Here is a 16,549-nt window from a genome sequence, read left to right on the forward strand (position 1 = left end):
TCTAGAACCTATAATCATGAAAGGTGCTTTATAAACCTATGATACATGCATATTAAACTACTACAGAAACAGATCCTCAGCTAGTGTAAACTGACATAGATTCTTGACTTTTGATGGAGCTATTCCAATTTACACCAGCTAAAGATTTGGCCTATTAGTTATGACAGCAAGCCGAATAAGCAAAATTAGAAACAATGTATATAATTGCAATCCTTTATTTTCATGTAATATAAGCCATTTAGACCTTAACTTCTCGTTCTGCATCCAATGTTCCTCCGACCTGTTCTTGCAACAGAGCATATGCTCGTTGCAAAGCCTGATATTCCATTGTCAACTGCCGAAATCTCAGTTCCGTTTCTTCTTTGGCCATGCCCTGAAATGAAAAAGAAATATATATATATATCATTTGATTCTTCCAAAACTGAAAGAAAAGAAAGACTAGCAGCAACTTATATGTTTTCTCTGAAGAAGGAAGCTGATGGCATTAGAACCAACTATTAATACTTTTAATAAACAAGTCTTCAAGTGTTGTTCATAAGGTCTTGTTTATGTGCTCTTTAGTTACTTTAGTCTTCCCAGTAAAATATCACTTAAACACACTGCGCTGAAATGCAACATCTTTCTTTCTTTCTTTCTTTCTTTCTTTCTTTCTTTCTTTCTTTCTTTCTTTCTTTCTTTCTTTCTTTCTTTCTTTCTTTCTTTCTTTCTTTCAGTTGACACTACTTGTCAGCGCTGTTGATCAAAACCACTAAGAAGAAAAGTTCCTCCTTTTTGTGGAAAGAGGCAGAGTATATAATCCACGAGGCACTGTGAACCAAACCTCAATCATGGCACCACACACAGTCACCACTAGTGATGCGTTAGTGGCATTTCTGTACATAAGACATTTGCATTGGGGGCTAAGTTCTTAAAATGAGACAAAAACCACAGAGTGAATGGATGACCCAATTTTCAGAGACTCCCCCTGAAGTCAGTGGATATGTCTACATTGCAATAAAATCCCCCAGGGCACGATGACTCAGAGCCTGGATCAACTGACTTTTTGCTCATGGGGGTCCAGCCTAAAAAAGTGCAGTACAGATGTTTGGACTTGGGTTGGAGCCCAGAAACTGGGTCCTATCCCCTTTGAGTTATAGAGCCCAGGTTCCAGCCTGAGTCCAAACACTGCACTGAAGTTATTAGCCGTGCAGTCTGAGCCCTGCAAGTCCAAGTCAGCTGATCCAGTGCAAATGTGGCTGTGCTGCTCGTCTTTTATTTCAGTGTAGGAATAAGAGATCCTCCGGAAAAGGGCTTTATTCCGGAGGATCGTGCCAGTCTAGACGCTCTTTTCCAACTTTTCCCCAAGCCGGAAAAAAAGCGGCGGCCATGTTTATTTAAATCCCGCGGGGGATATTTAAATCCCCCGCGGATTTCCCTATTCTGACTTGCCTGCTTTGCATGCCTCTTCCTGAGAAGGGGCCAGTCTAGACGTAACCCAGTAGTATATAGAACTTAGGCCAACTGTCTGCACATGAATGAATTTCATGCTATAGGAAGAAGAGAATCTGTTCAATGTCTGTATTAAAAATGAATCAACAGATTCATGTTTCTCTCTCACACACACTCACCCCCTTTTAAATCATGTAGCCCGCTAATAGATATGAATCATTACACTCCCTTCTTTAAAAATCCGTAACTGATCTGTAAACAGATGGTGAAGGGCTTGTTTAAATGATGCAGGCATTAGAGAATCAGATGTTGTAAAAATGTAGATCACTATCATGGGGCTTTTGTTTTGTATGGGAAGGCTTTTGCTGGAGCCTAGAGACAGGTAATAGCACATGAGTGGGGCTGACAGACTTGTGGGGCCTAAGCAAGGTAGGGGGATGGCTCCACACACTGGAATGGGTGAGGCATTGGATAGAAAGGGTGGGGCTGGGGCAGGGGCAGCCACCCCTCAGCATCACCTGGAGCATGCCATGCTGACAACCTCACCTAACCAGAATTGAAAGCTGCCCAGATTGCGCTGCACAGTGTTCTGGTGGTGATTTAAAGGGCCTGGAGCTCCGGCCGCTGCCGCTTCTTCCCTCTCCTTTTAAATCACCAGACTCCAGGGCAACTGTCACTCCCGCGCCTCTTTCCCCCTCCCCCTCGCCAGTCAGCAGGCCTGTGATAAACAGAACTGACATGAGATTTTGAAACATGCACTGACTTCTGGGAATCATCTTCAAAATACAAGTGTTATTTGGCCATCGGTGCCTGCCTGCAATATTTCTTAACAGCTACCTCTTCTTATTCTGACATCAAAGCAACACAATGGTTGACCTAATTATATTTCTCAAGCCTCTGAAACATTTGATACCCTATGCCAACACAATTAGGATGACCTAACCTGTGCTGGTATTTACAGCTAAGTGGATGAAAAATTCTTTAGTCAGTCTAACTACTGCCTCTTAGGGGTTGAATTTACTACAATGACAGAAAAAAAAACCCCTTTTGTCATTGCTGTGCACATTACAGTTGCAGTGTAGCTGCAAAGTTGCAGCTGTTCCACTGTTGTACTTGTAATGTAGACATACCCTTTTGTGGAGCCCAATTTATACGTGAAGCTAAATATGCATTCAATCCCAATATGAATCTTCCCAGCCAAAACACTTCAATAAAGTCCTTACAGCCTTTTCAGTATTCTGACCTCAAACAAATCTGCTAAATCCCACACTCCTAGGGTTGGAAATTATATAAAGTTTTAGGTTTTGCCAACTGTGGGGGTGATTAAGGACTTGCCTCAAAAAATATCAGCCTCCATGCATATGATTAAGCTCATGGTTATTTGACTATACCATAGTTTAGTTTTCTCACTAAAGGCCATATCAATGTGGAATTTTCCAAAAACAAGAGCAGGATAATTGGTTTTATACTATGATCAACAAGAATAAGAACACGCAGCATAAATTTAAGTGTCATCAAATAGTCTAGATTCATGGAAAAATACCTCTTCCAAATCATCATCTGGAGTGCAAGGCGTCTGATCTGTTCTGTCAGTTTGATACGAGATAGAAGAACCATCAGACTCCAGAGAAGCTTCTTCATCATAGCCAAAAAATGTCTCCACGACCGGCTTCTGACCAAATGACAATGTGTAAGTGCAATTGAACTATACAAATATAGCTTGCAATATGGCAGAGGCAGCTGGGCCTCTTGAAATGTTTGGAAAAAACCCTCTCATGGGTATCCCCAGTAATTCTAAAGCAGAGTTTGGCTTAAACAAGAAATTTGTATTCAAGACTTGGAACTCAGCATATAGAGAGGTGCTTTTCAAAGTGTGGTTTCCATCTATTTGCTTTAATGTACTCTCTTAGGTGAAAACATATTGTGAAAAATATCAGGAGGGTTTTTAATACATTAGTTATTTAAAAATACAGAAGCTGCTTCTTTATAAATTTGTGGTAAACTTTTTCATCCCATTCATAACGAAAATGAACAGTAAAATAGTAAACATAGTAAAATTGTATGTAGCTTTAATTCACTGGGTAGATTATTTTATTTGTTATTTGGAAGCATGGAATTCTTTTTTACAAGACCTTCGTCACATTTATTTTACTTAAACAGAAAACAGGATTATGTAGCACTTTAAAGACTAACAAGATGGTGTATTAGGTGATGAGCTTTCGTGGGTCAGACCCACTTCCTCAGATCAAATAGTGGAAGAAAATTGGCACAACCATATATACCAAAGGATACAATCAAAAAAATGAACACATGTGAAAAGGACAAATAAAATTTCAGAACAGAAGGGGGATGAGGGGAGGAGGTAAATGTCTTTGAGCTAATGATATTAGAGGTGGTAATTGGGGAGAGTATCTTTGTAATGGGTAAGATAATTAATGTCTTTGTTTAGACCGGGGCGTAAAGTGTCGAATTTAAGCATCGGAACTACACAAATAAATCAAGATTTAAATCTTTTTTTTTTTTTTTTACCTTAGGGAGCTTTGTCATTTTCTTCCTTTGTTTCCTGTACCTTAAAAGCTTGTCACGTTCCTAGAAAAATTAATTAGATACATGTGTTAACTAATGTCAGTGTTTTATCATTTAATTGTTTTGCATTAATGTTTGCATTATTTCTTAAACTTACAAGATTTTGGAGAGCAGTTAGCATTTGATTGATGGAAATTACTTTTTCTAATTTTTGCCAATTTGCAGTGTGAACATATCAGTTACTTGAGTATATAGAGGAAAGTCCTGAAAACTAAGGAAAACTGAATACTACATACTGCACATTGACATCCTGGGCCTGATTTTACAGAAGCTTTGAAATTTTGTGTTATAGTGCTCTTCTGAGCAGTACTGAGATGTAAGGTAAATGCTGCCTGTGGATAGGTTTGTAGCTTCTATTATTTTCAAATGAAACCACAGGCACTTGTCATCTGCTCCTAATTGTAGAAAACTCCAGGCCTGATTTTGAAAAGCATTGAGCTCTCATAACTTCAGTTGTCCTTAACAAGAACTGTGGGTGTTCAGCACCTATGAAAATCAGCCTTCAGCTTCTGCTGTTACCCCGGAGTATTTTTATTCAGTACCTATTATCAAAGATCTAATACTAGTGGTATTGAATTTTAGCACACTATGAAAAACATTTTGTTCTGGGTGGTTAAGCCCCAATATTGATAAAAACAATACAGGTTAAAAGAAAAGACCAACCCCTATTTTCCTCTAGCTTAGTAATTTCTTCACACGATTCAAAACCTATTATGGGATAGATTGATAACATGTTCTTACTGCCTATGACAGAGATCGTTTAAACAGAAAACTAATGCTAATGGTTTTGTGAATGGCAGAATGGAATGTAAATAATTTTTCTTAGCTTCATTGGCAGCTATGAAAACAAACTTTTGCCAGTAAAAATTACAAGATGTAACTTGCATTCAATAAATGCCCATCTATAATAGCAAAAGTGATCCTTAGCTGATAGCAACAGATCCCCCTGCACAGGTTCCCAATAGCTAATATGGATAAGCCAAGACTATTTTCAGGCCCACTGTAGAAAGCATGACTGGCAGCTTGGTGGAAACTGTCCCTGTGGGTTTTAAGCTCACAAAGCAGTTCCATAGTTTTAGGGGGCTACAAAACCCCACTACTCAGGCTACTCGATGCCCTAATTGGTACATTGGGCAACTGCCCATGCTGACATTTTAGGCTGTGCTATCTTTCTATATATCTCACTGGTGAAAGGGAAGTTGAAACTGTTTTCCAGTATTACAATCATGCTCAAACATCAAGAAATTTGCACTGCTAGGGTCTTCCTAGATAGAGTCCCTTGGTTAAATCTAGACTCTGAGTATAAAGGAAATGCATAAGAAGCATTACTTTGGAACACTTCATTAATACATGAGAACACGAGATGTTGTAGCTGGCCTGTGACATCTCAAAGAACCACCGTCTAAAATACACACAGATGAACACAGTGAAATTACATATATGCCTTACTTACTATCACACTCTTCACATAGCCAGCAGTTTCAAGGGTCTAATAAAAACAATTAGAGAATATCATTAAGTGCAAGGATATATAAATTTGATTTGCTTCATGATTAATTGCAAAGCCTGTTTACACTTTTTTAAAAAAAAGTATGAATTATTTTAGCTGAATTAAAAGACACAAGAAACCTGTCACTTACTCAGGAAAAACCCCACCCTGCATGAGACACTGCTGACGTGTTCGAAATTCCATTCTGCGTGACTAGCATCATGTGGTGGTGCCACTTTAATGCTGTAATCAGTATTGCAATAGACAGAACTGACTACAGACTTCTCCAGGTCCTGTGCAATGTAGGAGGGGCTTGGCCCTGGGCCCTCTGGAATGGATGGGGCTAGAGACAGTCAGCCTGGACTGCACTGAGCCTACCCCAGCCAACCCTCAGCATTGCCTAGGGCTCTGGTAGCTGCTGCTGTCATGGTAGCAATAGCCAGGAATCCCAGGCTATTTTTAAATTGCTGGACCTCAGGGCAGCTTCTCTCTTTCTCTCTTCATCCTTAGCAGCCCTGGCAATAGAGCATTATTTAACTCATTGAAAATCCCATTTTGTAGTCCATACCTAGGTTTAAATCTTAGTCGCTGTAGTTGGAATTTTACCTAAGTAAGGACTAATGATTGGGACCTTTCAAAGCCAAATCATCCTCCCCAACACTTCATGTAGAGGGAATCAAACCAGGAGGAGGGATGAGAAGGTGTGGAGGCATTCTGTCTTTATAACATCATACTGCTCTTTCCCATCCTGGAGTACTGTGGGTTGGAATCCCCTGAGGTGAAGGGGGTGAGCCAGGAAGACACTCACTATCTGTGGAATAAACAATCCTCAACCCAGCAAGATTCCTCATTAGAAAGTTATGACAACTTGAAGTTTCTTAATGCCCCCACCCACAATGGAAAACTCAGTGAACTTCCAATACATTATGCAGCATTAGCTCATGTAGATGACCTATGGTCCACTGTTGTTCTAGATCTGTTTTTGAAATGTTTAAAAAAATCCCCGCCCCCCCCCCCCCCCAAAAATTACTAACAAGCTTGCTTTCATTTTCTCCCTTATACCCCTGGGATCTAGAGATACATCTTTGCCGATCACAATTTATTAAAAGAAAATCAAATTTTAAAAGGTTTAATTATCTTAAAATAACCCTAAAACCATGGAAAATATTGCTTTTCACAAGTCTTCTGCTTTTAGGCTTGATCTTGTTCCCATTAACGTCAAAGAGATTTTTTTTCCCATTGACATTAATGGGAATAGGATATGGTCATCAGTGTGTTTCCCAGAAGGCTCAGAATATCTGAAAGAAGCTCAATTATACCTAGTGCATTAGGACAGCTGTGCTATTTGATTACCTTAGAGAGTTCATCTATGATATTTTGCTGTTCAATAATTTGTAGCCTCAGAAATTCAACTTCTCTTTCTTCTTGACTTTGGTCTAGATCATTTAAAGAGCTTGGTCTCCTAATTGTTCCAGCTCTTTGTCTCTGGAAAAAACACCCACAAAACAAAACTGCAAATGATTAAAAGTCTTTGCCAAAGCACAGCATTCAGTCCTATCCTTTTACCACCAAAAAATGTAAACAATGAATAGTTCTACAGCACCTTAGAGACTAACAAAAAAGGTAGATGGTATTGTGAACTTTTGTGGGCACAACCCACTTCAGATGAATGCAGTAAAAAGTCCAGGGTTACAGACTAACACAGATACCCCTCTGAGACTTTTACAACCAGTAATTCCTCTGGACTATGCTAAAATGGTGGGCTACATCTAGACTGGCATGATTTTCTGCAAATGCTTTTAACGGAAAAGTTTTTCCGTTAAAAGCATTTGCGGAAAAGAGCATCTAGATTGGCACGGACGCTTTTCCGCAAAAGCACTTTTTGCAGAAAAGTGTCCATGCCAATCTTGACGCAGTTTTGCGCAAGAAAGCCCCGATCACCATTTTTGCCATCGGGGCTTTTTGCACAAAACAGTTTTTAGCTGTCTACACTGGCCCTCTTGAGCAAAAACATTTCCGGAAAAGGGCTTTTGCCCAAATGGGAATGTCAAAGTATTTGTGCAAGAAGCACTGATTTCCGACAGTAGAATGTCAGTGCTTTTGTGCAAAATCAAGCAGCCAGTGTAGACAGCTGGCAAGTTTTTGCGCAAAAGCCAACGCTTTTGCGGAAAAACTTGCCAGTCTAGATGCAGCCGTGGTGATTCTTACTCTCTGTCTCCCCCATCTCCTTCTCCCTCCCCACCCAAACAAGAAATATAGGCTGGCATTATAGCTTCTCAGGCCAGAAAAAAAAAGCTAGATGCTAGAGCATCAGGAAGGCATCACCCTCATAGTCACCAGAGAGGAAATGTAGTTTACATAACTCTCATACATCATCTGGTAGCCCACTGAGGACTCAGGTTAACATCAGTCTTGGAAAAGACAGTCTGTTCAGTTTTATATCTCTGAAGGAGGAATTGAAAGATGTGGCCAAAGAAATCCTAAACTAAGATTAATTTTTTTCTGCATTGTTCTCATTATTCAGAAACACTGGATCTGGAGAGCGTGGGAACAACTGATTGTTTTAGGGGGAAAAAAATCCTGCAGCTTGCAGGTAATTTCTTACTTACTCAACTGCTGTTAATTTTGAAATTTAAACATAAGCAAATAAAAATATGGAGTCGCTGATGCAAATTTCCAAATCACCGCAAAGCAGTTGTGATATGAAACTCATAATTCAGATGAGATAATTTATAGCTCAGAATTTAAAAAAAAAACAGCTAAAATAAAACATTGGCTGAGCTAGGATATCAATTCTTGAAAAGCAAACTATTTGTTGACTACCTTCCCACTGTATAACTGGAACTCATCTATCAATAAGAAAAACCTGTAAATCATTCATTACATATTTTACAACATCATATAAAAAAACTTAGAAAAATGAAAACACTTCTTTAATATCCTGCAATATTATGATATTTTTGTTAAATACCTGATTTCCTCAAAATTGTACATATTATTTTCTCTTCTTATAGATGACAGTGGCAGGAGGGAAACCTACCATTTCTATGTTCTCTTGTGTTACAAATTTCAATTTATTTTCCATTCGACGTAAGGCATGGGATAAATCTTCATTCTTCCTACTGAGACGCTTATTTTTGTCCAGGAGAGGTTTATACTGACTTTCTGCTTCTCTTAGACGTTTTAACTAAAATATTTAAAAATGAATTAACATAGTAGTTATTTCTATTTATCACTATAATGCATATTCATATATTTTATTACAATTAAAGTAATTTTACTACAATAATAATAGAATTCACTTTCAATTTTGAAAAAGGCAAAGCAAAATTTTCTTGGATTCCTACGTTCCATTCCTGTATCTGCCACTGACTCACTGTGTGGTCTTGGACAAGACACTTGACCTCTTGGCCCCTCACTTCACCTACATGTCTAGCCCTCATCCTTCACACACACATAATGCCTCCACACATAAACCCTTCATTCACATATTGAGCAATAGGGGTACAGAAAAAAAAAAGCAACAGAGCCAAATGTGATATAACAGCAGCAGGTTTTTTTAAGGTCAGGCCCCCTCTAATTTCTGATGGGTCTAAATAATCTACTAATCTTTTCCAAAAACCCGATCCAAACCCAATTCAGAATCTAAAGTTGTAATTAATTTTATGGTGATAAGTGTTTCTTAGGGTGTTTTCTGCCAGCTGGAAAGCACCTACAAGAAATGGCACCCTTTTGTGCCCACTTCCACAAATTCCATTGTGCTCTTCATATATTCCACACTGCCTGGATAATGTCCCCATTCACCCACTAGGGATAACTGAGAGCTAATAGTACCTAATGTTTCAATCTTCCAAAGCAGATGTTTTCTTACTCTGTGAATATATTCTGCAATAGATCATATATGAACTATGATAGAGGAGCTTAGTGTTATCTCTGGTGAGGCTCCACATGCCAGTGCAAATTCTGATGTGCACTAATTTCCTAGAACTATAATGGTAGTTTCTACTTACAAGCTCATTTCTTTCTTCGGACAGCAATGCATTCCGATCTTCCAGCTTCCGGATGATTGCACTTAGCTCAGCAATTTTAAGTTGGAAACGCCGGGCATCTTTTTCATCCAGCTGCTGTTCCTAAAACAAAGATCAACTGCAAATAACTGTTCATAAGATCAAATAATTTCAAAGAAATCAACTTGGTCCTTGTCTGAATCCAACCATTTCTAACCTATTACACAGGAGAATGTACTCTGTGCCTTAATACAGGGGTTCTCAACTTTTTTTTCCTGAGGTCCTTCCAATGTCCTGTAAAAACTCTATGGCCCACCAGTGCCACAACCTTTGTTTCTTTGCATATAAATATGAGGGCCAGCATTAGAGGGTAGCAATTCAGGGAATTGCCTAGAGATCTATGCCAGGCAGGTTCCTGCAAGGTTAAGTTGCTCTGGCTTCAGCTTGAGCCCCAGATGGAAGGGTTGGGAGCCTCACACATTAGCCCCACACAACCTATGACCCTAGTAAGTCTAACATTGGTCCTGTTTGGCTACCCTCCTGAAACCTGCTCTTAAATCCCAGGTAGCCTTGGATCCTTGACTGAAAACTGCTGCCTTAGTAGAAATGAAAACTTCAAGATGAGACCAACAGAAAATTGAAAGAGCAGAAAAATGTAAGAAAGTATGAAAATGCAAAATTATGTATATGCAAACACTGAGTCACAAATGTTAAACTTGGAAACATGAAAGACAAAAACTAAAACTAAGGGAATGTTTCCAACATATGCCACTGTTGAACTGAGTTGTTTAAGACATGTGACTCACTCTGAATATTCTGTTATAGGGAAATGATATTTAGAAATACTGAAAAATGCATGTAGAAAATCCATGCAATTACACCATTGCATAAGTTTCTCTTCTATGAAGTTATGGCCCTACTTTAGCTTCTAACGTGTCAGTCATAAAGGTTTATGCTTTAATCAACCAAAAAGTGAAAATGTTTAAATCAAATTCTAAATGAATACAAATATAAAAAGACATGTTTTTATTCTTCTAAATCAGAGAACAATTACATTATATTTACTAAAGTTATAGGATTTTTTCTTTCAATAGTATTATTCTAATGTTTGATAAAACTTAAGTACAGAACTTTAATCAGAACAAGCAAATTAATGTCCATGATCTTAATGGAACTTTCAGAAGTTCTGGAATTCCTCATTCAACAGGTGCAGGAGAGACTCAGAATAATGAATAAAAAGAGAGGATTTTTTTGTGTATGTTTTCTATTATCTATACTTTTACTGAGAAAATTAAGAATCACTGTAAAATAAATCTTGATGAGAATCAACAATGAAAAAAGTTAACATATGTCGCAGACATATGAAGTCAGTTAACTCAAATATTTTACTATTAGCAAATTAATACAGAAGCAGGAACATGGCATAGTTACATAGAAAGCCAATATAAAAAGGTGACTAAAATTTGATGCCATAGGATATTGCATAGTATGAAAGAAACAATAGAGAATAGGTTAGAAATATTTTGTTCATTTCCTACAGCACTGGTTGAAAGCAAAAGCACTTAACAGCATGTAATAATGTAAATATTTATAATAGAGATGTACTAGTAGGACTGCAGTACCTTGTAAGCTTGCATGCTATTGGTTACACTACATTCGCTGATTTCCCTTTGTAAATTGTTCTTGTACATTTGCTTACAACACATACTGTTAATAGTCTGGAAAACTAGCACGCATACATTACTAGAAAGCATTTGCATAATTTGTTAGCAGATACTATGTCAAACTGTCAAATTAAGGCAGGCGTTTGCAGTATGATACATTTAAAAAATGAATATTTCACCTTGCTAAGAAAAAACAAACTAAACCAAAAAAAAAGCAAAAGCTCTCCCATGATGATTTGATTTTAATTTTAAAGATCCTGCTGTTGAATTACAGTCTTAAAGGAAATCTCTTTGGTTTGCTCTGTATTGCTAAGGGAAAGCTGTTGCTTAAATGCACACTCATCAAGATTCTATCATTTTTTGTTTGCTTGTTTAGGCGAAACCACGTGAAAGTGCTTACGGGGCTTCCTGAATGATCTGAAGCGTCTCCTGCACCACTTGCATAAGGAAGTTCCCGTTTGGGGCTGCTCAGATGTCGATCAGACTCTTTGATCTGGGAAAGTTGTTCATCTAAAGCCTCCTTTTGGAGCTGAAGTCTCTGAGCATGCCCGGCTTGAACCCCTAACTCTCTTTCCAGCACGTAGACTGCTCTGTCTTTAAATTTTATTTCCTCCATCTACAAGGAGAACAAAATACAATCATACACGCATGCACATTAAGGTCTCTGGTTACCATGGAAACTGGCAGCATCCCATCTTGGATTGTACCCAAAGGCAACCATAGCACAGTCAGTTTCACAGATTTGACATTCCTTAACACATAAAACACCATCTTTTGGAAAATAAAATAGCAATGAGTGTTTGACAGTGGCCATATGCATGGACTTGCTTAATTGCTTCAGTAATATTACATTATTTCTACACTTTCAATCACTTTTGGGAGCCATCCAGCAGAAATGATCATTTTGTATCAAGAGGTTCTCAACAACTCAACTCATCTGAAGAAGTGGGTTTTACCCACAAACTTATGATACTAAATATAGTTGTTTTTTTAAAGTTACAGACTAACAGTTCGTTACTAACTACCCCTCTGAGACTACTACTTGATTATTGTCATTGAATTCTTAGTATCAGTACCAGGCACCTTTGAGTTAGTGGTGGATCAAAAGCTATGTTCAAGAACTGTCCCTCCCCCGCCAAAAAATTGCAGAACATATGATTTGAAATTTATATCTGGGTTCTAATTTCAGAGCTGGACTCTACCTCTGTGCTGGACTGACCTTGCATACAAAACAACCAACTTTGGGACTGAAGAGAGGCCAAAAGATTAATCGCCCCAAAATTGGAATAGTGAACATTGCAATCTTGTTTACTTTAAGGATCCAAATGTTACTTTTGTGAGGACCAACCATGCATTGCTTCTTAATGAATAACAATTTTTCAAGAGCAGCCTGAATGGTTCTTTAATGATTGTGATAATACACACTACTCTAATAGACTGCAGCATCTTTACCAGCAGGGGCAGCAGTGCAAAACATAGAGATCCCCTCCCCTCTCCATCTCCCTCCAGAGGGCGCACACAGAAGGTGCCTCCACTCAACCTGCAAGTGTTTCCAGGAGCAGTGTAGGGCCACACAGAGGCAGATTGTTTGAGCCCCACTGTGCTACCAACCGGGAACTGACTGTGGTAAGCACCTCCTGACCACAGCCTGCACTCTTACCCCTGTGCCAGCCCTGTGCCAGCACCTAAACTCCCTCCCAGAGCCTGCATTCATTGAATCCTGCACCCACTACAAAGGCAATTTTCCCTCTCTTGATATTCACACCTCCCCTTCAACTGCTGAGATGAGCCATATCCACCCTGACTGCACTGGTCCTACACTTGATAAGTAACTGCATTCTTTTGATATATTAGTACATACATATATCTTCCAGCCTCTGTGATTTCCACTACATTCATCTGACAAAGTGAGTTTTACCCGTAAAAGCTTATTCCCAAATTAATCTGTTAGGGTATGTCTACACTACCCTCCTAGTTCAAACTAGGAGGGTAATGTAGGCATACCGCACTTGCAAATGAAGCCCGGGATTTGAATTTCCCGGGCTTCATTTGCATAAGCGGGGAGCCGCCATTTTTAAATCCCCGCTGGTTTGAACCCCGTGTAGCGCGGCTACACGGGGCTCGAACTAGGTAGTTTGGACTAGGTGGAACGAGGTAGTTCGGACTAGGTGGAACGAGGTGTACCGGTAGTTCGGAATAGGAATCCTAGTCCGAACTACCTAGTTCCCTGCAAATCTCGTTCTATGAGGAATGAGGGGTGGCTTGAAAGAGCACTTTTCCCCAAAATTTTGTGCCGTGTACACACATCAAATTTCAAAAAAGCCTCTTTCGAAAGTAAATTTAAAAAAACACAATTTGTGTACCGCAGACATAGCCTAAGTCTTGCAACTCCACTGATTATTTTAAAGATGCAAAGCTCTCCTATTGTGCAGCCTTTGGGGGTAAGAGCAACAGAATACACAATGTACTTAGTTTTCATTATCCGAAAGTACTAGCAGCACCTGCAGTAATAATGGAGGGATATGTGCTCTATCTAAAGTATTCACAATTCCTCACAATTCTTCACCAGTTATACACATATTAAAATAAAAAGAATAAACCCATAAGTAAGATATACATTATTATAGGAAGTGGATACAAAGTATGATTTGTAAACTACCTGTTAAAAGGATGTGTAAAAAATTTAAATATATGCATGTACAATTTTCTTCTATGCAAAATTATGCAAAATTAGATTGCCTTAGAAAACTGAGGCAATAAAATATATTTTATGTAGTACTCTATTAAAATGCTTTAAAATATTGAATACCTAGCAATACAGAATTCTACTAAAGTTTGCCTCATAACAAAAAGATGTCTGGTGAACTCTTCACCTGGCATGCAAAAACAGTAAACAAAGAAATTCTAAATGAAAAAAAAATAACTATATTGCCAAAGTCCCACTTATATGAACACAAAGAAATTCTGTAACACAGACTACATTTTCAACTAAGAAAAACATGAAATTAGTACAATTACAAAAAACTCAATACAAAAATTTTATTCTAGTAAGGCTTTGATTGTTGCAGGAAAAAAAGAATATATATTAGCTTTGGGAGGAAATAAGAAAGCATCAATATTTTCATCTCTCTTCTTTATGCTCATAATTATGGATAAAAGACAAATGTTCTTACATTTACAGTTCATTGTTAAACATTGATATATTTATATCATTTTATAGCAGCAAGAGGTATTCAATAAATGAATAAAGTTTTTTAAAATTATTTTATAGTTTTCTTCTTCACAGCATTAGTAATATTAAGGCATTGTTAAAAAAAGAAAATTGTTTGCAACTCACTGGAAAATCTTTGTCAATTTCCAGAAAAAGCTATCACACGCACTTGTTTCATTACTCTACACAGAAACACTGAACTACCTTCAATTAATGTGCCTACCTTCCTTACATTTGTATCTGGTTGCTTTAGATAACAGGATGACTTGTGAAAAAATGTCAATGAATATATATTAGCACTGTATCCAATCATCTAAAAGAGAAAGTCTTGCTTACCAGCATGGATATTCCCACTTTATTTTTATCAGGCTGTCTCCGCCTACAATGAATTTTTATGCCGATGTGCTAATTAATAAACAGACTGTGAGAATAGCTACTGCCAATTATGCAAAAGCAAAAACATGAAAAGTTGGGTCCCCCAAATCCCTTGTGCTAGTAAATGAAATTTCTAATATTTTTCATCATGCTGATTTCAAATCCTATAATACAATTTCTAGGGCAATATAAAAATCAATATGTGACCTTCAGTGCTCTAAAAATGTTCTCTTGTAATGTTCATGGGACATTTATAGCTTTACAGTCTCCATATGCATCATTAACATGGCTGTAAACAGCAGAAGAAGTCTGCTTTTGAAGCTTCCTGTGTCTATGCTAAAAAAGCCAAAGCTATTCCCAGAAAAAGGTTTTTTTAATTGCAAATGAGAAAATCTTTGCCAAGGCAGAGGCTGTTACATGACAAACACTTCCCCATGGGCATCATGTCAGAGCAAGCAATTAGAATGTGTAAGAAAATCTGCATTAATGCTCAGTTTCATACCATGTCAGAAGTGCAGGTGAATGATCTGTCAATCATTTATTAGTGGAACAGTAACTAAAAGTGCTAGATTAAAAGAAAGGAGATCTCTTCTCAAGTTTCCCTGATGTTATGGGAATGTACACTTGCATTCTGGTAGAAGGAGAGACCCCGTAAACCTCTCTATATGTAATTGCACTTATCCTTATTCAGTTTAACTTCATATTCCCTCTTTCAACATGAAGGTTTTTCTCAGTGTTTTGAAATTCATATATATTTGCCTCTTTGGTTCTTTTCTAATGTGTGTCACTACAGAGGAATGGCTAACCACTTAGGCTATGTCTACACTATGTGGAAGATCGACACTGCCACAGTTAAGCTTCTGGGGTTTGATTTAGTGGGTCTAATGAAGACCCACTAATTCAAACTGAGAGGGTGCTCCCTGTGACAACCGGTACTCTTGCTCCTAGTGAAGAGTAAAGGAAGCTGAATGGAGCATTTGCTCCCATTGACCTCCTGCTGTGTGGATGGTGATTTAAGATACATCGATTCCAGCTACATAACAAATGTAGCTAGAAATGTGTATCTTATATCAGCCTTCCCCTTTAGTATAGACGTACCCTTAATGTCCTTGTAAAACCATTCAGACTGCAGGGAATAACTCAGAACATTGCATGGGTATTACACAATTGTGCAGATTACTGTTTTAGATTTTATAAACTGATTGGATATGACAGCATCCCTCTGAATTGATACTGTCAATTAGTCAAAGTCCAAAATGTAATTTTACTGCTAAATATTCCAAGCACATCTAGGCCAAACATATGATTTCAGTCCATTCAGTTATTAATGGACGATAGCAACACAGCAGATGCAGTGCAGGAAAAGCAGTGAAAAGGTGATACTATTGATGATGAAATATCCTTCATTTTCCTAAACAGTTTTAACAATTCACACTCCAGCTCCAACACAAAAAACAATGATAAACTTTATTTATTGATTTCATTTTTCTTATGCATTTATTTTGCCTGTCATCCATCCATTTAGTGTCTGCACACAATCCATATGTTAAATGAAAAATTTGATTAAATCAAAACTGGTGCTGGATGAACAGCGCCCCTTCCTGAACTGTCCTAACCAATCATAAATAACTCAGACATGGCCCATGGGCAAAGCAAATGCCAAATGGACAAAGTCTGCTCTGAAGTTGTGTAAGCTTCTAGTGAAAATTTACCAGAAACAACCCACTTGCTAGCCTTGACCTGCACATCTAAAGCACTCAAACAAGCACCTGAGTGCATGCACTTTATA

At 38.0% G+C, this 16,549-nt stretch overlaps 1 protein-coding gene across 1 annotated transcript in view; it reads right to left on the minus strand.

Annotated features, from left to right (window-relative positions):
• The window catches only part of JAKMIP3 (Janus kinase and microtubule interacting protein 3), a gene marked incomplete at its 3' end in the record, with an annotated part of 85,257 nt that overhangs the window by 31,429 nt on the left and 37,279 nt on the right, over nucleotides 1-16,549 (minus strand). Inside the window, 8 exon segments of the mRNA XM_075935632.1 lie at nucleotides 245-373; nucleotides 2,972-3,100; nucleotides 3,958-4,017; nucleotides 5,468-5,503; nucleotides 6,857-6,988; nucleotides 8,544-8,690; nucleotides 9,514-9,633; nucleotides 11,575-11,790. Coding sequence (XP_075791747.1) covers nucleotides 245-373; nucleotides 2,972-3,100; nucleotides 3,958-4,017; nucleotides 5,468-5,503; nucleotides 6,857-6,988; nucleotides 8,544-8,690; nucleotides 9,514-9,633; nucleotides 11,575-11,790 — 969 coding nt within the window.

The sequence above is a fragment of the Pelodiscus sinensis genome, chromosome 8 (assembly GCF_049634645.1).
Source record: "Pelodiscus sinensis isolate JC-2024 chromosome 8, ASM4963464v1, whole genome shotgun sequence".
Classification (NCBI taxonomy): Eukaryota; Metazoa; Chordata; order Testudines; family Trionychidae; genus Pelodiscus; species Pelodiscus sinensis.